The sequence below is a fragment of the Hylobates moloch genome, unplaced genomic scaffold, assembly GCF_009828535.3.
Source record: "Hylobates moloch isolate HMO894 unplaced genomic scaffold, HMol_V3 SCAFFOLD_13, whole genome shotgun sequence".
Lineage (NCBI taxonomy): Eukaryota > Metazoa > Chordata > Mammalia > Primates > Hylobatidae > Hylobates > Hylobates moloch.
Window position 1 is genome coordinate 34343302 of NW_026652288.1, and position 26427 is coordinate 34369728.

General features: G+C 50.8%; 1 protein-coding gene across 4 annotated transcripts in view; it reads left to right on the forward strand.

Annotated features, from left to right (window-relative positions):
- The window catches only part of XRCC1 (X-ray repair cross complementing 1), a 29385-nt gene extending 4772 nt beyond the window's left edge, over positions 1-24613 (forward strand). Inside the window, exons 1-17 of one of the 4 annotated variants that reach the window (XM_058426406.1) lie at positions 5183-5347; positions 6936-7046; positions 9634-9775; positions 13106-13264; positions 14227-14301; positions 14398-14509; positions 14818-14927; positions 15001-15112; positions 15597-15855; positions 16186-16302; positions 20081-20174; positions 20332-20464; positions 20770-20824; positions 20912-21051; positions 22623-22713; positions 23173-23248; positions 23355-24612. In XM_058426406.1, the coding sequence (XP_058282389.1) occupies positions 6976-7046; positions 9634-9775; positions 13106-13264; positions 14227-14301; positions 14398-14509; positions 14818-14927; positions 15001-15112; positions 15597-15855; positions 16186-16302; positions 20081-20174; positions 20332-20464; positions 20770-20824; positions 20912-21051; positions 22623-22713; positions 23173-23248; positions 23355-23462 (1854 nt within the window). In that variant the 5' untranslated portion in view covers positions 5183-5347; positions 6936-6975 and the 3' untranslated portion in view covers positions 23463-24612. Of the gene's footprint in view, positions 1-5182; positions 5348-6430; positions 6500-6935; positions 7047-9633; positions 9776-13105; positions 13265-14226; positions 14302-14397; positions 14510-14817; positions 14928-15000; positions 15113-15596; positions 15856-16185; positions 16303-20080; positions 20175-20331; positions 20465-20769; positions 20825-20911; positions 21052-22622; positions 22714-23172; positions 23249-23354 lie in introns of those variants that run through there. The other 3 variants (XM_058426405.1, XM_058426407.1, XM_058426408.1) reach the window with 3 other exon arrangements.
- The last annotated feature ends 1814 nt before the right edge of the window (positions 24614-26427 follow it).

Sequence of the window (26427 nt, forward strand, 5' to 3'; positions counted from 1 at the left end):
CGAGATCGTGCCACTGTACTGTAGCCTGGGTGACAGAGCAAGACTCTGTCTCAAAAAAAAAAAAAAAAAGATTGCATTTCATGGATGTGGAACAGTTTTTTAGCAATATACCTCTCAGGAACTTTGCCTTCCTGTGCCATGTTTGTTTCAGGAACAGTTCATATCATGAACTGTGTCTCCCTGAGAAAGCTGCATGCACACGAACCCAGGCCACAGATGATAGTCATCTTGTGCCTGTATCCTCACAGCTGATACATACTGAGCACTCATCTCTTATTTTGAGAAAAATTCACATAAAATTAACTGTTTTAACCATTTAAAGTGCACATTTCAGCCAGATGCGGTAGCTCACACCTGTAATCCCAGCACTTTGGGAGGCCAAGGCGGGTGGATTGCTTGAGGTCAGGGATTCGAGACCAGGCTGGCCAACATGGTGAAACCCAGTCTCTACTGAAAATACAAAAATTAGCCGGGTGTGGTGGTGCGTGCCTGTAGTCCCAGCTATTCGGGAGGCTGAGGCAAGAGAATCACTTGAACCGGAAGGCAGAGGTTGCAGTGAGCTGAGATTGCACCACTGCACTCCAGCCTGGGTGACAGAGTGAGACTCCGTCTCAACAACAAAAAAAATAGATAGATAGATAAATAAATAAATAACTAAAGTACACATTTCAGGGTTTTTTTTTTTTTTTTTTTAGCATATTGACAATGTTCTTCAACCATCTCCATTCTCTAATTCAGAATATTTTCATCACTCCAAAAAGAAACCACATAACCATTAAGCAGTCACTTATTCTCTCCCCAATGTTGCCCTTGGCAACCACTGATCTACTTTCTGCTTCTCTGGATTTGCTTATTCTGGACTTATAAATGTATATGTGGTCTTTTACACTTAACCTTGTTACACTTTGCATAATGTTTCTGAGGTTCATCCATGTTGTAGCATATATCACAACTTGAGTTTTTTAAATAACTGAATGATATTCCATAAATATACTGTACAATGTTTATTCATCAACTGATGGACATTTATTGGGTTGTTGCCATGTATATACAAACTTTTTTTTTTTTTTTTTGAGATTGAGTCTTGCTCTGTTGCCCAGGCTGGAGTGCAGTGGTGCAATCTCGGCTCACTGCAACCTCTGCTTCCCAGGTTCAAGTGATTCTCGTGCCTCAGCCTCCCGAGTAGCTGGGACTACAGGCGCATGCCACCATGCCCAACTAATTTTTCTGTTTTTAGTAGAGACGGGGTTTTGCCGTGTTGCCCAGGTTGGTCTTGAACTCCTGGGCTCAAGAAATCCACCTGCCTTGGCCTCCCAAAGTGTTGGGATTACAGGCGTGAGCCACTACCCCCAGCCTCCATGTATAAACATTTTTATCAGATTTTTAAAAAGTATTTATTTACTTTTTTTTTTTTTTTGAGGCAGAGTCTCGCTCTGTCATCCAGGCTGGAATGCAGTGGCGTGATCTTGGCTCACTGCAACCTCTGCCTCCCGGATTCAAGCAATTCTCTGTCTCAGCCTCCCGAGTAGCTGGGATTACAGGCGCCCGCCACCATGCCTGGCTAATTTTTGTATTTTTAGTAGAGACGGGGTTTCACCCTCTTGGCCAGGCTGGTCTTGAACTCTCCTGACCTTGTGATCCGCCAACCTCTGCCTCCCGAAGTACTAGGATTACAGGCCTGATCCACCATGCCCAGCCACTTTTTTTTTTTTTTTTTTTAGATGGAGTCTCGCTCTGTCATCCAGGCTGGAGTGCAGTGGCATGATCTGGGCTCGCTGCAACTTCTGCCTCCCAGGTTCAAGTGATTCTCTGGCCTCAGCCTCCCAAGTAGCTGGGATTACAGGTGCATGCCACCACGCCTGGCTAATTTTTATATTTTTAGTAGAGACAGGGTTTCACCATATTGGTCATGCTGGTCTCGAACTCCTGGCCTCAAGTGATCTGCCTGCCTTGGCCTCCCAAAGTGCTGAGATTACAGGTGTGAGCCACCGTGCCCAGCCTGTTGTTTTCTCTCTTGAGACAGAGTCTCACTCTATCACCCAGGCTGGTGTGTAGTGGCTCATCTCAACTCACTGCAACCCCCACCTCCCAGGTTCAAGTAATTCTTGTGCCTTAGCCTCCTGAGTAGCTGGGACTATTGAGGCACGTGTCACCACACCCAGCTAACTTTTTGTATTTTTGGTAGAGACAGGGTTTTGCTATGTTGGCCAGGCTGGTCTCGAACTCCTGGCCTCAAGTGATTCTCCTGCCTCCACCTCCCACGGTGCTGGGATTACAGGCGTGGGCCAGTGCTCCTAGCCAGGACTTTTTTTATATATGAAGAAGAAATGTCAGGGAGTGCCTGTGCATGTTTAAAGTAGAAATAGTTATATATGCAGTAGGAATTGTTCATTTAAAATACAAGCATCTCCATCCTACTACATTTAGGAGCCGTGCTGAATATTGTGGGAGAGGTAAAGATGCTGAGTTTGACTCAGGGATGGAAGGAAAGGAGTTGAGAACAGTGGTAGTATTGGACAGTGCTTTGTAGTCAGGCAGTTGGGTCTGAAGTACTCTGCTACTTATTAGCTTGTGTGCCATGTAAGCTATTGATTTAACCTGTCTGAGCCTCAGTTTCCCCATCTGTGAAACTGGAGTCATAGCAGACCCTTCTATTTAAAGTTGTTTTGAGGCTTCAGTGATGCCCAGCCCACGCTTAGCCAAGTGTGGTGGACAGAACACTGGTGCTCAAAAGATGTTCATGTCCTCGTCCCCAGAACCTGGAAATATTTTAATGGCCAAAGGAGCTTTGCGGGTTTGATTAAATTAAGGATCTTGAGATGGGAGAGTGCCCTGGATTATCTGGTGGGCCTCATGTAACCCCCGGAGGCCTTATAAGGGAAAGAGGGAGGCAAGAGAGCTGGAACCAGAGCTGTGAAGATGCAAGCAGAGCCTGGAGTGATGCCAGCACTTTCAGCAGCTTTGAAGACGAGGAAGGGACTGTGAGCCAAGGAAGGCAGGTGGCCTCGAGAAGCTGAAGATGCAAGGAGACACATTCTCCGCTAGTGCTCCCAGAAGGAAGGAATGCAGCCCTGCCGCATCTAGATTTTAGCCCTGTAAGGCCCAGTTTCAGACTTTTGACCTCCAGATCTGTAAGATATTAAATTTGTGTGTGTGTGTGTTTTTTGTTTTTTTTTTTTGAGACAGAGTTTCGCTCTTGTTGCCCAGGCTGGAGTGCAGTGGTGTGATCTCGGCTCACTGCAACCTCCACCCCCTAGGTTTAAGTGATTCTCCTGCCTCAGCCTCCTGAGTAGCTGGGATTACAGGCATGCGCCACCACGCCTGGCTAATTTTATATTTTTAGTAGAGACGGAGTTTCTGCATTTTGGTCAGGCTGGTCTCGAACTCTCGACCTCAGGTTATCCGCCTGCCTCGGTCTCCCAAAGTTCTGGGATTACAGGCGTGAGCCACTACACCTGGCCAAATTTGTGTTGTTTTTAGCCACAAAATTTGTGCTAATTTGTACAACAGTTAACAGGAAACTCATACACCAAGCACCTGGCACACGGTGATAATTTGAAAATGTTAGCCATGATGATCCTCTTGTGACAGATGGGACACCCAGGCAAACAGCAGAGAAGGGGCTCAACAGGGCCACTTGATAAGGGAGGACAGAGCCAGAGTTACTGCTTAGTAACTCTTGAGTAGTAACTTCTGCGAATGGTCGCTGGGCGCCTGTTCTGCGTCCGTCTATCCATCCATCGGGAATGCACTAGAGGCCTGCTGTGTTAATGATATTCTCAGCTGACATTTATATAGTGTTTGCTCTGTGCCAGGCAGTATTCCAGGCACTTGGTATGTTATTTCTCATTCTTGGTATGGATTTGAATGTTCTCAACAACTTTATGAGATAGACGTTATTATTGTCCCCATTTTATAGGTTCGAAAACTGAGGCACAAGGGGTGAAATGAAACCATTTGCTCCAGGATCACACAGCAGGAAATCAGCAGAGCTGGGAAGGACAAGACACTGTTCTTGGCCTTGGGGACACAGTAGGGAACAACTCAGACACTGTCCTTGCTCTTGTGGAGCTTAAAAGTCTGGCGGGAGAGACAGATGCTAGACAAATACAAACAAAAAAGATGTAACTGTGTAACACCAAGCGGTAATCATGAAGAAAAGTAAAGTCGGGTAGGGAGATAGAGAGTGGCACCAGGTAGGTTACTTATGGTCTGAAGTGACATCTGAGTGGGCACCTGAAGCACAGAAGGCAAACTTTTACCCAGCTATGGATATGTTTGAGGGAAAAGTGGTCCAGACAGGGGGATTGGCAGGTGCAGAGGCCCTGCGGTGGGAAGGAGCCAGACTGTTCTTGGCACAGAAGGGAGGCCGTTGTGGCTGGTGGAAAGTCACCAAGCCTGGCCTGGGGAGCAGTCGGACTGGGACTTCTTGTTTTTTTTTGTTTGTTTGTTTGTTTTTGTTTTTTTCGAGACAGAGTCTCACTCTATCGCCCAAGCTGGAGTGCAGTGGCACAATCTCGGCTCACTGCAACCTCTGCCTCCCGGGTTCAAGTGATTCTCCTGCCTCAGCCTCCCCAGTATCTGGGATTACAGGCGCACACCACCATGCCCGGCTAATTTTAATTTTCATATTTGTAGTAGAGACAGGGTTTCACCATGTTGGCCAGGCTAGTCTCAAACTCCTGACCTCAAGCGATTCACCTGTCTCAGCCTCCCAAAGTGCTGGTATTACGGGTGTGAGCCACCGCACCCGGCCCAGACTGGAACATCTCATGAGCCCAGGCAGCACTGTACACTGCCCAGGGCCCAGGGCTGGGAGTGGTGGTGGAGGCAGGGGAGTCAGCAGGAGGTCTGCCGGCCTCAGCCTTAGGCAAGCCCTTCCTCCAACACCATCTTCCTCCTCTAGCGCACGTCAGTGGTGTGATGGAGGAGCACGCGTGGACTGTCGCCAGCCTGCCTGAGTTCTGGTCCGGCTTTGCCACCCACCAGCTGTGAAGTTACATAACCACTTCCTGCCTCCGTTTGCTCATGTATAAGATAGAGATAATTATAGCAACTGCCTGGCAGAGCCGTTGCAGGAGAGTAGCTACATGTATTATTAGCAGGAGTCTGGCACACCAGGAGCGCTCAGCGCACTCGGATGTTGGCCGCAGTTGTGGTTATAGTTGTTAATTCTGTGTCATCTCAACTTCCTTCAGAGGGAGGTCTGAAGGACAAGGTCTGAGGACAAGGTCTCATCACTCTGTCGCCCAGAGTACAGTGATGCGAACATGACTCACTGCAGCCTTGACCTCCCCAGGCTCAAGTGATCCTCCTTCCTCAGCCTCCTGAGTAGCTGGGACCACAGGTATGTGCCACCATGCCTGGCTAATTTTTGTAATTTTTGTAGAGACAAGGTCTGGCTATGTTGCCCAGGCTGGTCTTGAACTCCCAGCCTCAAGTGATCCTCCCACCTCAGCCTCCCAAAGTGCTGGTTATAAAGATGTGAGCCACTGCGCTTGGCCAAGGAGGGAGGGTTATGACCATCTTCCCTTTTTGCATGTGAGGAAACTGCCTCACAGAGATGTTGACTACATCACCCAAGGTTGTGCAGGTTGGAAATGGCATTGCTGTATTTGAGCCCAGGCCTACCTCACCCCAAGTCCAGGCTCCCTCCTCCCATACAGTGGTGTTCCTGTTGATAGCAGTGTGCAGGTGATGTCTAGATGATCTGACAGGGAGGCAATAGAGCAGATTGGAGCATCTGTCATCACTAGGGGTGGGAGAGGGCAGTGTAGGGTGGTGGATTAGGTACCTTGTTTTTTTTTTTTGAGACAGAGTCTCGCTGTGTCACCCAGGCTGGAGTGCAGTGGCATGATCTCTGCTTACTGCAACCTCTGCCTCCTAGGTTCAAGAGATTCTTGTGCCTCAGCCTCTTGAAGAGCTGGGACTACAGGCATGTGTCACCATGCCCAGCTATATTTTATATTTTTAGTAGAGAAGGGGTTTTGCCATGTTGGCCAGGGTGGCCTCAAGTGATCCACTGCCTTGGCCTCGCAGAGTGCTGGATTTACAGGCTTGAGCCACTGCACCTGGCCTAGGTACCTTTGAGAGTTGTAATAATGCATCATTCTAGGATCCTAATAAAAGAGCCCCAAACTGGAAGGCAGGACACTTGCCTCAACCTAACTGCCTCCCGTGCCCGCACAGCTCGCATGGCTTTCTGCATCTTTATCTGTCAGACAGGAATGGCAGATCCTTTGAGATGAGCCCTCCTGCAGGTAGCTCTTTTCTTCTTTCAACAAATAGTTGTCTAGCACTGACTAATAATACCTCCTGACTGACAGCAGTTAATTGCCTACTCTTCGCCATGCCCTGTGGCCATTATTTATGTGCATGATCCTAGATATGGTGGTCATTCCCATTTTACAGATGAGAAAACTGAGGCTCCAAAAGGTTAACTGGCATGGTCATACAGTTAGTGTGCAGCACAGCTGGGATTCAAACCCAGGAACCAGTGGTGAGCAAGATCGGACAAAGCCCCTGCCCTCAGGGAGGTTTCCTGGAGTCCTCAGCGATTGTGGGTGAGGGGTGACATGTGCTGTTTGTCTGCATGATGATTTGAATAAAGTTATAACTCTGGCAAGTGCTTACCAAGGAGAGCTCCATGGCGGCGTGTGATAGGCTGACCTGGTGGAGTCTGGAGAGGTCAGGGGAGCAGGTATGTGTGGGGTGGGTGCGTATGCATTCATTCAGTGACTATCTTGTGAGTTCCTGCTCCATGCCATACCCTGTGCTGCATGGAGGGGACATATGGCACCACTCAACCCTGGTGTGCCGCCTCACAGAGTTGGCGTTGCAGGGACATGGTGATCCAAAGGAGATTCATCCTGAGGTCCCACCGTGAGCCCAGAGGCAGAGCAGGCACTGACAGTGGCCTCTCTCTCTGCCCACAGTTGGAGAAGGAGGAGCAGATACACAGTGTGGACATCGGGAATGATGGCTCAGCTTTCGTGGAGGTGCTGGTGGGCAGTTCAGCTGGAGGCACTGGGGAGCAAGACTATGAGGTAAGTAGGGCTATGAGATGGATCCCATACTGACCTCTGCCCCTCATGCTCACATCACCGTCTCCCCCAGGGGCTGGGCCTGGGAAGACATGGGGCAGATGTGAGTCACACCTGATTGCTGCCCTCTGGAGGATCACCCAGTGTACGGAGGAGACAGAAGGCAGACACAGGGTGGTAAACTGCACATCAGGGAAGAGAGCAAGTTTGGATCATGGCTTAAAATGACACAGATATATTATTTGACTGTTCTGGAGGTCAGAAGTCTGAAATCACTCTCACTGGGCTAAAATCTAGGTGTGGGCAGAGCCGTGTTCCTTCTGGAGGCTCTAGGGGAGAATCCATTTCCTTGCCTATTTCAGCTTCTAGAGTCCATCTGCCCTCCTCAGCTTGTGACCCTTCCTTCATCAAAGCCAGCACTCCTGTCACTAACGCCTGCTTCCACTTCCATTGTTACTTCTCCAACTCTGACTCTCTTGCCTTCTTTTTTTCTTTTTCTTTTCTTTTTTTTTTTTTTTTTTTTTTTTTTTTTGAGATGGAGTCTTGCTCTGTCGCCCAGGCTGGAGTGAGTGCACTGGCGCGATCTTGGCTCACTGCAACATCTGCCTCCCGGGTTCAAGCTATTCTTCTGCCTCGGCCTCCCGAGTTGCTGGGACTATAGGTGCCCACCACCACGCCCGGCTAACTTTTTTTTTTGTATTTTTAGTAGAGACGGGGTTTCACCATATTGGCCAGGCTGGTCTCGAACTCCTGACCTTGTGATCTGCCCGCCTCAGCCTCCCAAAATGCTGGGATACAGGCGTGAGCCACTGCGCCCGGCCTTCTTTTTCTTTTGTTCATTTTTTTTTTTTTTTTGAGACAGGGTTTCATTTCCGTTGCCCAGGCTGGAGTACAGTGGCATGATCTCAGCTCACTGCAACTTCTGCCTCCGAGGTTCAAGCGATTCTCCCACCTCAGCCTCCCAAGTAGCCGGGGCTACAGGTGCACACCACCACTCCTGGCTAACTTTTGTTATTTTTTGTAGAGAGAGGGTTTCACTGTGTTGCCCAGGCTAGTCTCAAACTCCTGGGCTCAAGCGATCCACCCACCCCAGCCTCCCAAAGTGGTAGGATTACAGGCATGAGCCACCACACCCAGCCCTCCTTTCTTATAAAGACCTTTATGATGACACTTGGCCTACCCGGATAATCCAGGGGCATCTCCCCCATTTCAGTATCGTCAAGTTCATCACATCTGCAAAGTGCCTTCTGCCACATTTCCAGGTTCAGGGATTAGGATGTAGACATCTTTGAGGTGCTGTTATTCTGCCTGTCTCCTATGTTTTCTTCTAGAAGCTTTCTATTTTTAGATTTTACATTTAGATCTCTGTTTCATCTCAAGTGAATTTTCATGTATTGTGTGAAGCAGGGGATAAGGTTTATTTTTTCTGTATCTTTTTTTTTTTTTGAGATGGAGTCTCACCCTGTCGCCCAGGCTGGAGTGTAGTGGCGCGATCTTGGCTCACTGCAAGCTCCGCCTCCCGGGTTCACGCCATTCTGCCTCAGCCTCCCAAGTAGCTGGGACTACAGGAGCCCACCACCACGCCCGGCTAATTTTTTGTATTTTTAGTACAGACAGGGTTTCACCGTGTTAGCCAGGATGGTCTCGATCTCCTGACCTTGTAATCTGCCTACTTTGGCCTCCCAAAGTGCTGGGATTACAGGTGTGAGCCACCGCGCCTGGCCCTTTTCTGTGTCTTTTTTATGTTTGTTGACAATGCTTATTTATTTATTTTATTTATTTTAAGACAGAGTCTCACTCCGTTGGCCAGGCTGGAGTACAGTGGCATGATCTTGGCTCACTGCAACCTCCACTTCCCAGACTCAAGGGATTCTCCAGCCTCAGCCTCCTGAGTAGCTGGGACTATAGGTATGAGCAGCCTCCATGCCCAGCTAATTTTTTAAAAAATTTTTTGTAGAAATGGGGTTTCACTACATTGCCTGGCTGGTCTTGAACTCCTGAGCTTAAAGTGATCCTCCCACCTCGGCCTCCCAAAGTATTGGGATTACAGGCCTGAGCCACTGCACCTGGCTGAAAATACTTAAAAAAAAAAAGACTTCCCTTTTCTCATTGAATCATTTTGACTCCTTGTTGAGAATTAATTAACCATATGTATGGGTTTATTTCTGTACTCTCTTCTCTGTTCCATTGATATGTATATTTTTCTTTATGCCAATACCAAACTGTCTCTTTTTTTAACCATGTATTTCATTTTATTTATTTATTTATTTGAGATGGGCGTCTCACTCTGTTGCTCAGGTTGGAGTACAGTGGCATGATCTCAGCTCACTGCAACCTCTGCCTCCTGGGCTCAAGTGATCCTCCCGCCTCAGCCCCTGAGTAGCTAGTGGTAGCCACCATGCCCAGCTAATTTTTAAATATTTTTTGTAGAAATAGGGTTTCACTATGTTGCCCAGGCTGGTCTTGAACTCCTGAGGTCAGGTGATCCACCTGCTGCGGCCTCCCAAAGTGCTAGGATTACACATGTGAGCCACTGTGTGTACCTGGCCTACTCTTTTTTTTTGAAACGAGGTCTCACTTTGTCACCCAGGCTGGAGTGCAGTGGCACAATCTCAGCTCACTGCAGCCTTGTCCTCCCGGGTTCAAGTGATCCTCCTGCCACAGCTCCTCAAGTAGCTGGGACTACAGGCTTGCATCACCATGCCCAACTTTGCACTAGTCAGTGTGACAAGGTGAGAAAAAGAAAAAACTATCTTTTTTCACAGATGACGTAATTGTCTATGCAGAAAATCCCAAGAGATCTAGACAAACTACAAGGTTTAGTAAGTGAAGGTCACAAGATGAGAAGTCAATATACAAAATCAACTGTATATTACACGTCACTTCTGTGGTATTCTGGCCAAAGTGTGCAACCTAAATTAATCACAAGGAAACATCAGATATTTTGTACAATAAGTGATATCTGACAAAAATCACTGACCTCTACTCTTCAAAAACATCAAAGGCACAAACCCAAAGTCACAGGAGCCTTCCTTCCTTCCATTCTCCCTCCCTCCCTCCTTTTTTTTTTTTTTTTTTTTGAGACGGAATTTTGCTCTTGTTGCCCAGGCTGGAGTGCAGTGGTGCAATCTTGGCTCACTGCGACCTCCACCTCCCAGGTACAAACAATTCCCCATCTTAACCTCCCAAGTAGCTTGGATTACAGGCCTGTGCCTCCATGCTTGGCTATTTTTTTTGTATTTAGTAGGATGGGGTTTTCCCATGTTAGTCACCAGATGATAAATGCGGCTTCCCTGTCAGCTCCAAATCAGGCCTTTTATAAACAAGTATAGTCAAGGTCAGGAAGAAAGCTTCCCTTCTGTATAATTGTCTTTCTTGTTTCCTTTGCACAATCAGCTGTGCACAAAGAGAGCTATAGTTATGTTCTGTTTTTCTCAGCAAAAGGCTTTATTGTCCAATTTTATAAATTTCACAGCATGTCAGTTAGAAAAGAGACTAAGTCAGTAACAAAATATACCCAACCAAAAGTGGCTGCATTCATCTTTTTTTTTTTTTGAGACAGAGTCTCGCTCTGTCGCCAGGCTGGAGTGCAGTGGCGCGATCTTGGCTCCCTGCAACCTCCACCTCCTGGGTTCAAGTGATTCTCCTGCCTCAGCCTCCCAAGTAGCTGGGACTACAGGCACGCGCCACCATGCCCAGCTAATTTTTTGTATTTTTAGTAGAGACGAGGTTTCACCATGTTGGCCAGGATGGTCTCGATCTCCTGACCTCGTGATCCGCCTGCTTTGGCCTCCCAAAGTGCTGGGATTACAGGTGTAAGCCACTGTGCCCAGTCTTTTTGTTTCGCTTTTTGTTTTTTGGCAGAGTCTTGCTCTGTCACCCAGGCTGGAGTGCAGTGGCACAATCTTGTCTCACCATCACCTCCAACTCCTGGGTTCAAGCAATTCTTGTGCCCCAGCCTCTCGAGTAGCTGGGATTATAGGTGCCTACCACCATGTCCAGCTAATTTTTGTATTTTTAGTAAAGATGGATTTTCACCATGTTGGCCAGGCTGGTCTTGAACTCCTGGCCTCTTGTCCCCCAGGCTTAAGTGCAATGGTACGATCTCAGCTCACTGCAACCTCCACTTCCTGGGTTCAAGCAATTCTTGTGCCTCAGCCTCCCAAGCAGCTGGGACAACAGGCGCCTGCCACCATGCCTGGCTTAAGTTTTGTATTTTTAGTAGAGATGGGGTTTTACCATGTTGGCCAGGCTGGTCTTGAACTCCTAACCTCAAGTGATCCGCCTGTCTTGGCCTCCCAAAGTGCTGGGATTACAGGCGTGAGCCACTGCGCCTGGCCTCAGCTTGGGTTTTTCAATTGCTAACATGAATTTCTACTCTAAATTCCTTGAGAAAACAGACGTGAGGAGTTCTCCAGAGAAGAATTTTCACCTTTTCTTTGGTGTCCCCCCAAGCTAAGGCCAAGACAGACAGGCCTCCCAGGGACTCTTTCTACAGGCTCATTTCCCCTTCATGTAACTAGTATGGGCGTTGCCTTTGGGGAGTCCTCAGTTCTATGCAATGTGGTGAGGATCTCTGAGATGCCACTCTCCCTTGCTTGGAGCCTAGGTTTTCTCTCTTGTTCTCTTTCACCACCACGTGCATAACTCTTAAAGATCAAGTTCTAGCTGGGTATGGTGGCTTACACTTGTACTTCCATAGCTTTGGAAGGCTGAGGTGAGAGGATCATTTGAGGCCAGGAGTTCAGGACCAGCCTGGGCAACATAGCAAGACCCTGCCTCTACAAAAAATAAAAAATTAGCCAGGTGTGGTGTCGTCGTGCATCTCTAGACCCAGCTACTCAGAGGCCAAGGTGGGAGAATCACTTGAGCCCCGGAGATCGAGGCTGCAGTGAGCTATGATCGCACCACTGCACTCCAGCCTGGGTGACAGAGAAAGACCCTGTCTCTTAAAAAAATAATAATAATAAGTGAAATCAAGTTATTTGCCACCTGGGATCAGCACCACGACAAACTACCAACATTAGTGCTGCCGGGTCAGTCAGGGTCCTGCCAGGAGACTAAAACCACACCAGTTATTTTAACAGATAATTTGATAGAAAGAACCAGTAACTAGGTGTTACTAGAAGACTAGGATATGAGGGAGAAGCAACTGCAGGGAGTAGCTACCACTTCCAGGGTTGGGGGAACAAAAGAAAGGGGCAGGCATTATTGAAACGTAGATGTTTGGAAACTTGGAGGTGGGGCCCCAGGAGCTGAAATTCAGATTGTTTGAGGAGGGCTTCCTTCCCCACTGGCTGCTCAGAGGGGCTGAATGTGGCTGTTTCTGGTGGTATTGGGACACTGCAAACTGGATTCATCTGCTGCTGCAGGCAGGAACCACTGCAGCAGCAGAAACTTAACTGGGGGTGATGCTCACAGGATCTGCAAATGCACGAGAAGGAGGGCCCTCCTCCCTCCTGCAGTCTTGCAGCCTCTCTCTCTCTCTCTCTCTTGCTCCCCCTATTGGCAGAGCCTGGTTACGATCAGCTAGGGAAGCAGAAATGTGGTTTGCCTAGTGCGGGCCCAGATCACAGAGATGAGTTGTAGAGGGTAGGTTTGAGCTGAGAAACAATCACTTAATACTTAGTGCAGCTCGCCTGACTCTCTGGATTCTGATCTCTCATTTCCAGCCTCTAGTAATTCCCCTTGCCTTTCCGCTGACTCACCTGTGCGTTTCCAAAAGGTGTTTGAATATTGTGCCAGTTTACTGAATATTCTCTGCTGGTAAAGTTCCTTAGGACATGTAGCCCGCTGTATTGCCGGATATGGAAGACTCCATGGGAGAATTTAGATAAGGGTCGCTCACATCTGGAGGATAAAAAGATCCCTCTGGGGCCTGTGTCAGGGCAGGACTGACTCAAGGCCTAGAAACAAAGGGTCTGGAGACATCTAGGCCCAAGCTACATTCTAGTGGCTCCCAGTCCCCTACGTGGGCCCTGTGCCCTCTTCCCCAGCCCCTAGAAGCTCTCATCTAAGCCAGTCTGCCCTGGTTCTCATGCACTGTGGCTTCTCCCACCCAGGTCCTTCTGGTCACCTCATCTTTCATGTCCCCTTCCGAGAGCCGCAGTGGCTCAAACCCCAACCGCGTTCGCATGTTTGGGCCTGACAAACTGGTCCGGGCAGCCGCCGAGAAGCGCTGGGACCGGGTCAAAATTGTTTGCAGCCAGCCCTACAGCAAGGTACCTAGGGTGGGAGCCAGGGTGCAGAGTCCTTGGTTCTGGGCAAGGAGGGAAATAAGGGCCAATATTGAGTCCCACAGGGCTGGGAGGAGTATACAGCTGGTGTCCCATGGGATTATGGGGAGGCTGGGTCTCTGCGTTCCCCGAAATGGGTTTGGGATCTTTCCTGTAATGAGAAGTTTCATCTCCCTAAGGGAATCTAGGAAGGGTGAACTGCAGCATCTCAGAGGGGAATCGGAGGAGGGGAACTGACTTGTTAGAGAGGTGGCCTAGTAGAGTGGGCCTAGTAGTTAACATCAGGAGATCTGGAGTCTGATTACTGAGTTCACGTCCTGGCTATACCACTTTTTAGCTGTGTGATCTTGGGCAAGTGACTTACGCTCTCTGGGCCTCCATTTCCTCATCCTTATAGGGTTGCTGTAGGTTAAGGGATGCTAAAAGCTGTGGTAACAGTGAGACTGGAGTATGTGATGATGCCACACACTAAAGGTGTGCTTCTTGCCCAGGTAACTGTCCTGGGGAGTGTTTAGCCTGTCAGCTGGCTTCTCCTTATGAGGTCATGCAGGGACCCAGTCTTCTCCTATTTTCTGGCTCCGCATCCAGCTGGCAGAGGAGAGAGCCTGGAACACTTCGGTGTTCTGGAAGTGGCACGCAGCACTCCCTCCCATTCCACAGGCAGGACTTTGTGCATAGGGCAGTGGATTCGCTGGGACACCCAGTAGACTCTGCCAATTGCTCAAAGAGCTAATGCGTGAAAAGGGCTTGGAGCCAGACTCAGAGTTAGGGCTCAGTCATAATAGCTTAATCCTATAATTGTCATCACCATCACCAGGGCCCCTCCTTCAACATGGGTGTTCATGAGAGGGAAAGAGCCAGGAAGGGGTTTCCCTGAGTGAAAGGGTCTTGGGGCCTGGCCTCTGTCCTTGGGCCAGACTCCCTGACTCCCACCCCTCCTTTCCCAGGACTCCCCCTTTGGCTTGAGTTTTGTACGGTTTCATAGCCCCCCAGACAAAGATGAGGCAGAGGCCCCGTCCCAGGTAAGCTGTACCCGTCGCTCCCCATGGCCTTCTCCCTGCCTCTCCACCCCCACTCACCAGCAGCCCACCTATAACACTGACCTTGCGGGACCTTAGAAGGTGACAGTGACCAAGCTTGGCCAGTTCCGTGTGAAGGAGGAGGATGAGAGCACCAACTCTCTGAGGCCGGGGGCTCTCTTCTTCAGCCGGATCAACAAGACATCCCCAGGTGAGCGCTGACAACCGGGGCCCTAAGTGAGTAGGGTTGAGACCTAGACTCGTGGGTCTGAGGGTAGAGGGGGCTGGAGCTCAGATTCCTAGGTCTGAGGGAGGAGGGTAGTGCAGTCCTGGACTCCTGGGTCTCAGGGGGAGGAAGGTGGGCCTGGCCTCTTGTGTCCTGAGGGATGAGAGGTCTGGGGGCTGGGACTCCTGGATCACAGGTGGGTTTTGGCAACAATACTCTGTGTCCCATAGATAGGAATGAAGGGGTCTTGGGGCTCAGCCCTCTCATCCTGGATCCACTTTCTCCCTTCATAGTCACAGCCAGCGACCCGGCAGGACCCAGCTATGCAGCTGCTACCCTCCAGGCTTCTAGTGCTGCCTCCTCAGCCTCTCCAGTCTCCAGGGCCATAGGCAGCACCTCTAAGGTGAAATCATCAGACTTTGGTGGGGTAGAGGAGGGGAGAAGCTGGAGGCCTCAATCCATCCCCATCCCCTCAGCCTCAGGAGTCTCCCAAAGGGAAGAGGAAGTTGGATTTGAACCAAGAAGAAAAGAAGACCCCTAGCAAACCACCAGCCCAGCTGTTGCCATCTGTTCCCAAGAGACCTAAATGTGAGCTAACTAGATCCCTTGTTCCCATAGGGGCCTGTGCTCCTGTGTCCTAGGGGAAGAGGGGCTGGAGCCTGCTGTACTGAATCTGAGGGAGGAAGGGCTGGGGGCCTGGACCCCTGGGTCTGAGGGAGGAGCGGCTGGGGGCCCAGATTCCTGAATCTGAGGGAGGAGGGGCTGAGGGCCTGAACCCCTGGGTCTGAGGCAGGAGGGGCTGGGAGCTTGGACCCCTGGGTCTGAGAGAGGAGGGGTTGGGGGCCTGGACCCCTGGGTCTGAGGGAGGAGGGGCTGGGAGCCTGGACCCCTGGGTCTGAGAGAGGAGGGGTTGGGGGCCTGGACCACTGGGTCTGAGGGAGGAGAGGTTGGGCCCTGAACCCCTGGGTCTGAGGGGGGAGGGGCTGGGGCCTGGACTGCTGGGTTTGAGGGAGGAGGGGCTGGGGGTTGAGCCCCAGTGGTGCTAACTGAATCTACTCTTTGTCTTCTCCAGTGCCAGCTCCCACTCGTACCCCAGCCACAGCCCCAGTCCCTGCCCCAGCACAGGGGGCAGTGACAGGCAAACCCCAAGGAGAAGGCGCCGAGCCCAGACGACCCCGAGCTGGCCCAGAGGAGCTGGGGAAGATCCTTCAGGGTGTGGTAGTGGTGCTGAGTGGCTTCCAGAACCCCTTCCGCTCTGAGCTGCGAGATAAGGCCCTAGAGCTTGGGGCCAAGTATCGGCCAGACTGGACCCAGGACAGCACGCACCTCATGTAGGCTTGCGCCCCCCTCCCTGCACCACTGCAGTTTCTCTCCCAGCTCCCTGTGTCTCCTCCACCTTGTGCTTTCTCTGTGTCCACTATGCTGCATGCTTTCTCTCTCTCTCAGTCGCTTTCTTTCTCACCTGCACTCTGTAGCCTTTGTCTTCTCTCTGATTTTTGCATCTCTCCCTCGATCTCCAACCTCTTTTTGTTTCTCCCACCTCAATCTCATGATCTGTCTGTCTGTCTGTCTCTCTCTCTCTCTGTCTGTCTCCCCGGTCTCATTCCCCTTTGTCCCTCAGACCACACCTAACTGGCATCCTCACTTCTGCCCCCCACCAGCTGTGCCTTTGCCAACACCCCCAAGTACAGCCAGGTCCTAGGCCTAGGAGGCCGCATCGTGCGTAAGGAGTGGGTGCTGGACTGTCACCGCATGCGTCGGCGGCTGCCCTCCCGGAGGTGAGGCCACACACACCAACCCTGCTCCTTATCCTGTGCTGGGCAATGCCAGGGATCTGGAGGGGAGTCAGACTGGGGCCCGCCAGCAGAGAACACAGGTGGTCCCAGCCCAGAGTCAGCAGACTTCTGAGAGGAGCAGGGCAGGGGCTGGGGTACTCCAGATGAGGGAAGGAGGACCTGCCTGGGAGGTCACAGAGGGCTCTGTGAAGCCTGCTTATCAGAAAAGGCTGGAGGAGTAGTTTGTACAAAAACTCAGGGGTGGGAGAACAAGTTCTAGGCTCCATATTCATTCATTCATTCATTCAAAGTGAGTCCTGGTGCAGTGGCTCACGCCTGTAATCCCAGCACTCTGGGAGGCTGAGGCAGACGGATCACTTGAGGTCAGAACTTCGAGACCAGCCTGGCCAACATGGTGAAACCCCGTCTCTACTAAAAACACAAAAATTAGCTGGGCATGGTGGTGCACGCCTGTAATCCCAGCTACTCGGAAGGCTGAGGCAGGAGAATCGCCTGAACCTGGGAGCCAAAATCGTGTCACTGCACTCTGGCCTGGATGACAGAGCGAGACTCCATCTCAACAAAAAGAAAACCAAAAACCAAAATGAGTCCCAGAAGCCCCTGCTTGGTGTCAGGCTGGACTGTACAAGGCTGAGGATCCATTCATCGAGCCCTGCCCTTGAAGGCTTCTCACTTTGATGAAGGATCAGAATTGTTGTAACAGTGCAGTGGAAGCCCCACGGGGTGGCCCGCAGAGAGCGAGGGGTCTTGAAGGTCCAGGGGAGGTTTTTCAGGCTGAACAGAGGCAGAGAACATGCTGGGCAGAGGAGACAAGGTCAGGGCAGCCTGTTGTCTGCCTGGAGTTGTAGGTGAGGCTGAGCTTACATGGGGGCAAGAAGTGGCAGGAAAAGTGGGACTGGGACAATAGGAACCACAGAAGGCTTTGGACTGAGCAAAGGCAGGCTCAGATCTGAGGCCCATGGATTGGAGGGGAGACTGGATTGTACTCCATGGCCTGAGTGTGTTCAGAAGTTAGCTGTACCTGGTGTATTTGAGAAATTATTTGCCTTGGGGGATAGTGAGGCTGTGAGGTGGGTGGGCTCAGGTCAGAAGGGGCTTCCGGAGCCCGGCCTGCACACTGGGCTCCATGCAGCTTCACAGAACCCTCATCTGTTATTCAGGAATCCAAACATCTCTAGAAGCTGAAAGTTCTTTTCTAGGTTCAGCATAAACTCATTTCGCTGCAGTCATCCTGAACTAATGTGAGGCTATTTGTGGACTTTTTTTATCCCCTTAAGTGTGTCATGGTCTTAACTGCAGAAATATTAGTGGGTTTGATCATGGGGTGCTCCCCCAGGCCCTCCTGGGAGTTTATGTAACAATCTGTACGCCAGCCATTTGCCTTTCTGAAATCTGAAAGTTTCAAAATTCTGAAGCCCATCTGGCTCTAGGAGCCTCCTCTGTGAGCAGAGGGGAGTCACAGAAGATTTGATGGGGGCAGGGGCAGGCTCTGTTGGGAGGGATGAAGTGTCAAGGGGAGGCTGCAGGTGAGGACCCCTGAGTAGGCTGGGGCCTCAGGAACAGAAGAGGGGATGGGCTGGTGCTATATTTGGGGCAGAGGGAACCAGATTTGGGTTATTATCTGCCTGGGAGAGCTTAAGTAGGGCATGAAAGAAAAGGGAAAAAGACAAACAGTGTTGGATTTGCAACTGGTCTTAACAAAAAGAATTCACAAAGCCTTTTATAGTTTTAAAAATTCTGGCTTGTACTCATTTATAAAATAAAATTAACTATATGACGTGGGCAACATAGTGAGACCCCATCCCTACAAAACATGAAAAAATTATCCAGGTGTGGTGGCACATACCTGTAGCTACTTGGGAGGCTGAGGTGGTAGGATCACTTGAGCCCAGGAGGTCGAGGCTGCAATTAGCCATGATTGCACCACTGCACTCCAGTCTAGGTGGCAAATCAAGACCTCATCTCAAAAATAAAAATTCGGCCGAGTGCGGTGGCTCACGTCTGTAATCCCAGCACTTTGGGAGGCCAAGGTGGGTGGATCACTTGACATCAAGAGTTTGAGACCAGCCTGGCCAACATGGTAAGCCCCCATCTCTACCAAAAAATACAAAAATTAGCTGGGCGTGGTGGCGCACACCTGTAGCCCCAGCTACTCTGGAGGCTGAGGTGGGAGAATCCCTTGAACCTGGGAGGCAGGGGTTGAAGTGAGTCGAGATCAAGCCACTGCACTCAAAAAATAAAAATAAAATAAAAATTCAACTATAGAAGGAAGACCCCAAGAGGATGACTCTCCATACCTAATAAGCACAAATTTAGTTTTTTTAAATCTTTGAATAGAGCACTTTGAAGAAAAAGTTAAGTAAACCTACTATTGACTGTTAATGAACTACTACATTTTAAATCCTCTGAATCTCCTGTAGCCACCGTTTTATGAGTGTGACTTACCTAAACAGCATTTCACCAGCTTTAAAACAACCAAATTAAATGCAGAAGGGTCTTAATATGTATGTCTCAGAAAAATGGAACTAATACATTCATTTGCGTCTGCATACCTTCCCTGTGGCTTAGGGCAGATTAAATAATCTCTCTGTGCCTTAGTCTCCTCACCTGTAAAATGGGGCCAAAAATAGCACCTACGTCAAGATTCAGTGACTCAGTCAGTATTTGCTACCTGGCATGTAGGAAGTCCCATGTAAGTGTCAACCTGCTACTGTTAGAGCTAGGAAAATCCTTTTCCTGGAATGTTAGTGGCTTAAGGAACCATGATTATAGTGTTGTAGTCTTTCAAATGTGTTTGCTTTGAGATTTTCCCCTTAAATGGTGGGTATTTTCCTAATGAGAAACTGACTTTGATTCTTAAAGGGGAAAGTTCTGATTTTTCGTTCCTTTCTGAATTGAGACATTTCTTCCCCAAGAGGGAGGGGAATGCCGGGTGCTGTGGTTCATGCCTGTAATCCCAGCACTTTGGGAGGCTGAGGTGGGTGGATCACTTGAGGTCAGGAGTTTGAGACCATCCTGGCCAGCATGGTGAAACCTCGTATGTACTTAAAAAAACAAAACAAAACAAAAAACACAAAATTAGCCAGGCGTGGTGGCACACACCTGTAATCCCAGTTACTGGGGAGGCTGAGGCAGGAGAATCGCTCGAACCCTGGGAGGTGGAGGTTGCAGTGAGCCAAGATCACGCCACTGCACTCTATCCTGGGTGACAGAGTGAGATCTTGTCTCAAAGAAAAAAAAAAGGCCAGGAGTGGTGGCTCATGCCTGTAATTCCAGCACTTTCAGAGGCCGACGGGGGCAGATCATGAGGTCAGGAGATAGAGACCATCCTGGCCAACATGGTGAAACCCTGTCTCTACTAAAAATACAAAAAATTAGCCGGGCTTCGTGGTGTGCACCTGTAATCCCAGCTACTAGGGAGGCTAAGGCAGGGGAGTCGCTCAAACCTGGAGGCAGAGATTGCAGTGACCCGAGATCAGGCCACTGCACTCCAGCCTGGCGATGGAATGGACTCTGTCTCAAAAAAAAAAAAAAAAAAAAAAAGAGGGAGGGGAAGAAAGGGGGTACCCAGGTCTGCAGGGCAGGTGGCCAGGCTGACTGGGTTCACTGGGGCCTTCCTGAGCTGGGAGAGAATGGGCTGGGAGCAAGACCATGAGGCCCACTAGAGTGAGTATTTAGTAAATGCCAATGGCTGTTGCCTCCTGAACGCCCTCCCCACTTCCCTTGGGCCTGTCTGTCTGAGGCTCGATTTGTCCCCTAGGTACCTCATGGCAGGGCCAGGTTCCAGCAGTGAGGAGGATGAGGCCTCTCACAGCGGCGGCAGCGGAGATGAAGCCCCCAAGCTTCCTCAAAAGGTCTGATGCCCCCTGTCCAGTGGGGGAGGGTGTAATGGGAGGATGACATGGGTCTGCTGTGGCACCCCAAACTTCCCACTCCTGCCTCTTGCAGGTATCCCCCCCATCACACCCACACTGTTCCTGCCCTCCTCACCCACTCACTCTCCCTCCTCAGCGCCCCCAGACCAAAACCAAGCCCACTCAGGCAGCTGGACCCAGCTCACCCCAGAAGCCCCCAACCCCTGAAGAGACCAAAGCAGCCTCACCAGTGCTCCAGGAAGATATAGACATTGAGGGGGAACAGTCAGGTCAGACTCTGAGGGAGGAGAGGCTGGGGCCTGGACTCTTGTGTCTGAGGGAGGAAGGGCTGGGTCCTGGACTCCTGGGTCTGAGGGAGGAGGGGCTGGGGACCTAGACCCCTGGGTCTGAGGGAGGAGGGGCTGGGCCTGGACTCCTGGATCAGAGGGAGGAGGGGCTGGGAGCCCAGATGACTGGATCTGGAGGGCAGTTGAGGCCAGGGGCATGAGATGCCTGTGTCTGTGCCATACTGGGAGAGCTGCCAGTCTTCAGAGGAGACAAGGCAGCCTTGCATTGACTGAGCTTCTACTTGCAGAAGGACAGGACAACGGGGCGGAAGATTCTGGGGACACAGAGGATGAGCTGAGGAGGTAGGGCTGGGGCTGGGGTTTGGGGTGGCCTTGGGTGTAGGGGAGGCTGCCCTGCATGTTCACTCTTACTCCTCTTGGCATCCCCAGGGTGGCTGAGCAGAAGGAACACAGACCGCCCCCTGGCCAGGAGGAGAATGGGGAAGACCCGTATGCAGGCTCCACGGATGAGAACACAGACGACGAGGAACACCAGGAGCCTCCTGATCTGCCAGTCCCTGAGCTCCCAGGTGGGAAATCCCCCCATCCCTCCTGAAGCGGCATTTTCTCTTCTCAGTTCTCAGCTGGGACTTGCCCTGGCCAGCCCTGGGGTCACTGCTGCCTGGGTGTCTTGCCTCCCCTCTCCTTCCTCAACCCACTCCCTGGCTCAGCACCTCCAGGTTCTGCTAGGCTTGTTCCTTTCCTTTCAGCATCCTGTGACTTCCCTTTTTCTCCCGTCCAGATTTCTTGTTCTGACCACTCCCCTCGCAGCCATGTGCCAGGTGTGACCTCCTTTTTTTTCACGTCAGAGGTGAGGGTCCTACCCTCATGCTAGTGCTTCACTTGCCCAGGTGCCATTCTTTTGGTCTGGGGTGAAGCCGGGCATACCAGGTGACAGGGGCACTGCTGTCAGGCCCTGGGTGGGCACACACCAGTGTTCGCTTTAACATCAGCCATCACTCTGGACATGGATGCTGTCTGCACACATTGTGTGTTTGCATTTTCGGTGTAAAAGAATAAGAACAAAAGGAAATGGGGAAACTCTTCAGGGAGTTTTGGGATGAGGGGCAGGGAGTCAAAGCTTCTTCGAGAATGAAGGGAGCAGAGGAAAGACAGTCATGGGCTGTGCAGAGGTCTGGTTCAGGGGCTTCCAGAAGAGCCATTTCCACCCAGTTCCTTGTGAGTGATGGGCAGGAAGATGCTTTGATTCTCCAAAGCCCCTAAAGTAGCATCAGCAAATTGATGGCCTAGAGAGTCACTTTAAAATGGAAAGAAGGAGCCACCCTAAAGGTCAGAGCAAGAAAGGTACTGGTTGGAAAGGAGAGCAAAGGTGAAGAAGTGACAGATACTGACGTTTTCAGCCTGGACTAAGCTCATTAAGTGGCTCCAGGCAGGCCAGGCGCGGTGGCTCACCCTGTACTTTGAGAGGCTGAGGTGGGAGGACTGCTTGAGTCCAAGAGTTCAAGACCAGCCTGGGCAACATAGTGACACCCCCCCCCCAACCCCCGCCTTTACAAAAAATTTAAAAAATTAGCCAAGCGGGGTAGTGTGTGCCTGTAGTCCTGGCTACTCAGGAGGCTGAGGTGGGAGGATTGCTTGAGCCCAAGAGTTTGAGACCAGCCTGAGCAAAATGTCAATACCCCGTCTCTCTACAAAAAGTTTAAAAATTAGCCAGGTGTGGTGGCACGTGCCTGTAGTCCCAGCTACTGGGGAGGCTGAGATGGGAGAATCACTTGAGCCCAGGAGGCAGAGGTTGCAGTGAGGCAAGATTGTGCCACTGCACTCCAGCCTGGGCGACAGAGTGAGCCCTTGTCTTAGAAAAAAGAAAAAAGAAAGGGAAGTGGCTCCAGCCTGTCTGTCAGAAACAAATCACAATAATAGTCATTGTATCTTCTACTGTTAAAGCAAACCAACCAACCAACTAACCTACCTCCCCAGAAGGCTCTGATAGGCTGCTGGGCAGGGGCCACTGCCTGCCATCAATCCCCGCCCACATGTGGACAGCCCTCTCCTCATCTCCTGGGTCAGCCTCGTCACTCCTGTCTGGTGCCTGGGAACTCCTGGGGCCTCACGCTCACCTTAGCCCCCTTCTCTCCTGCAGATTTCTTCCAGGGCAAGCACTTCTTCCTTTACGGGGAGTTCCCTGGGGACGAGCGGCGAAAACTCATCCGATACGTCACAGCCTTCAATGGGTGAGTCTCCAGGGAATGGAGGGGGGAAGGGGTGATGGATCCAGGGGAGGGCTCAGGGACCTGCTGGGTGGAGTGGGGGTGTGGGAAAGAAGACCATCAGGAGGATGGAGAAGGGCCATGCTCAGCAGGTGGACACAGGCCATGGAATCCGAATGCCAGCTTGCCCACCGCTGGCAGCCCAGGATGCATTGCTCGCCTCAATTTCCTCTTCTCTACGGCGAGGATCCCTACCCCTACCCCTGCTTCTGAAAGGGCCGGCCTGAGGATTAGCCACTGTGGGAGCTCTGGTCATTGTGGCTGTGGCAAGATGGATACACGGAAGAATGGAGGCACCACAGGCAGCCTAGAGGGGGCATAGGTGGGGACAGTGTGAGGACAGCCATTGAGAGTGGCTGGGGAGTAGGATGTCAGTGCTGATTCCCTGATGTGCCTTCTACCTCTTTTCTTCTCTCCCACCAGGGAGCTCGAGGACTATATGAGCGACCGGGTTCAGTTTGTGATCACGGCGCAGGAATGGGATCCCAGCTTTGAGGAGGTGAGTATCAAAGAGGCAGAGAATGGGAGACCCTGGCACACCTTTGCATCTCCTCCATCCTCCCCTCGATGACACATTCCCATATGGACTCCACCCCACCCTACAGGCCCTGATGGACAACCCCTCCCTGGCATTTGTTCGTCCCCGATGGATCTACAGTTGTAACGAGAAGCAGAAGTTACTTCCTCACCAGCTCTATGGGGTGGTGCCGTAGGCCTGAAGTATGTGCTACACACACACACACACACACACACACAGAAGATGCATTTAATAAAGATGAGTTGGTTTGGAGCAGCTGCCTATTCTCACCCAGGAGTCTCCCAAAACTCTAAGAGGCTCCCTGGGACCTGGGGAAGAATGCTGGGCACCTTCATCAGAGATCTGGTAGAGAAGGAACTCTTTGTCTCTTCTGCTTGGCCCCTTATCCCTGTGTTGGCAAGAGGCAGGGAACTGGGAATCTGACCCTCAGCACTGCCCCTCAACTTGTTCTGGCCCTCTGAGCCACACCTGTGTCTTGGCTGTCCCTTTGTGGCTGGAGGCCTGGGTACCCATGAGGCCTGTCTCTCTTCTGAAGCCTCAGCGTCCCCAGGCCAGGGATAGTGCCTTTCCTCCAGGGTTTCCAGAAGTAGCTGTATAATGAATGTCACCACTGTAGTTTTACATCACCTAATTAGGAGGTAGAATGGGAGGAAGGGACATTTTAACCCACCCAAACCCTGGACCCCCTTCAAGGCTCCACAACATTTAAGTGGGAATTGAGCTGCTTGTGAGAGAATCGGGGCAGAGGATGGGATGGTGCTCTAGGCAGAGGCCACAGCATGGGCCAGGAGGTGGGAAGCAGCCTGAGGCTGCTGCCGGAGAGCATTGCTGCCTTTGGTGAAGAGGCTTTGGGGGCAGATTTAGAAAGCCAGGCACAGTCCTTGCAGTTCTGCTGTTCAGTGTGATCACCACTGGGTGCAGGTGGCTATTTAAATTAATTAAAATGAAATGAAATGAAATGTAAACTTCACTTCCATAGTCACACTGGCCATGCATTTCAATTGCTCAGTGGCTACTGTATTGGGCAGCACAGAGAACATCTGCATCACTCTAGAAAGGTCTTTTGGACAGGGCTGGCCTGAAGGTCTGCGAACTCCAGGCTGAGAAGCCTGAACTTTAATCTGAGGGTGGGAAGGTTGGGAGGGGGTTTGAGCAGGACAGATGCCAGGGTCAGAGGTAGGTTTGAGATCTGACCTTTGCGTAACCTTTTATTGGACATTCTAAGCCCTTTCCCAACTTTTGCCTCATCAACCAAGGGCTACCAGTCTCACTCCTGTCTCTTTCTGGACCTTTGTTTTTACATCTTTAAGATGAGGGTGGTTTTTTATTATCATTATTATTATTATTATTATTAGAGACAGGGTCTTGCTCTGTTGCCCAGGCTGAAGTGCAGTGGTGCAATCACTGCTCACTCCAGCGTCGACCTCCTGGGCCCAAGGGATCCTCCTGCTTCAGCCTCCTGAGTAGCTGGGACTATAGGCATGTACCCCCACACCTGATAAATGTTCTATTTTTGTAGAGGTGGGCTCTCACTATGTTGCCCAGGCTGGCCTCGAACTCCTGGCCTCAAGCAATCTTCCCACTTTGGCCTCCTCAAGTGCTGGGATTACAGGTGTTGAGCCACTATGCCCAGGGTGGCTTTAGACTTCACGTTCACTCATTCATTTGCTCATTCACACTCCTACCAATAATTCACCATGTTAGTTTTGTACTACTGCTATAACAAATTATCACAAACTCAGTGGCTTAAAATAATAGAAATGTATGATCTTATAGGTTTGGAGGTCTGAAGTCCAAAATGGGTGTCCTTGGGCTAAAAATCAAGGTAGGCAGGGCTGCGTTTCTTCTGGAGGCTCGAGGGGAGAAGCTGCTTTCTTGTCTTCTAGAAAGCCACCCACATTCCATTCCCCTTCTTTATTCCAGGCCTGCAATGGCCTGTTGAGTCCTTCTCACATCCCATCACCCTGACCTTGACTCTTCTGTTCCATACTTCCACATGTAAAGATCTTTGTTATTGCAGGCCAGGGGCAGTGGCTCACGCCTGTAATCCCAGCACTTTGGGAGGCCAAGGGGGGCGGATCACCTGAGGTTGGGAGTTTGAGACCAGCCTGACCAACATGGAGAAACTCCATCTCTACTAAAAATACAAAATGAGCCGTACGTGGTGGCACATGCCTGTAATCCCAGCTACGCGGGAGGCAGAGGCAGGAGAATCGCTTGAACCCAGGATGTGGAGGTTGCAGTGAGCTGAGATCATGCCATTGCACTTCAGCCTGGGCAACAAGAGATCTTTGTGATTACATTAAGCCTACCTGGATCATTTGGGGTAATCTCCCTGTTTTTTTGTTTTTGAGACGGAGTCTTGCTCTATCACCCAGGCTGGAGTGCAGTGGCGTGTTCTTGGCTCACTGCAACCTCTGCCTCCCAGGTTCAAGCAATTCTCTGCCTTAGCCTCCCGAGTACCTGGGATTCCAGGCGCCTGCCATCATGCACAGCTAATTTTTGTATTTTTAGTAGAGACGGAGTTTCGCCATGTTGGCCAGGCAGGTCTCGAACTCCTGACTTAAGGTGATCCACCCGCCTCAGCCATTCAAAGTGCTGGATTACAGGCATGAGCCACTGTGCCCAGCCGGGATGTGAACATCTTTGGGAGGCCATTACTCTGCCTACCACAGCCACCATGTGGGGGACACTGGGAAGACAGTATGAAAAAAACAGTAGTCCCAGATCTCATTGGCCTGACATTGTATAGGGGGAGAGAGATGGTGCATGTGCAGTGCAACCTTGGACAGTGGGAAATGCTGTGAGAGCAAGGAAAATAGAGCATCATGAGTGACAGAGCAATGGCAGTGTCCTGGTAGTTTAGATAGGATGATTGGGGATGGCCTCTTGGAGGACTTACCCCTCTGCAGGGACCTGGGAGAAGTAAGGAGTATCTGAGAGGGCCCTTCCAGGCAGAGGAAAAGCAAGTGCAAAGGCCCTGAGGCAGGAGCGAGCATTATGTGTTCAAGGAACAGCTAGGTGGGTGTCAGGCTATCAAGAGACCTAGGATCCACCTAGACTCAGGTACTGCCCTGTGGTTTGGTTGCCGATAAATCTCATCTTTCCTGGCCTCATTTCCCCCATCTGTAAAAGTAAGG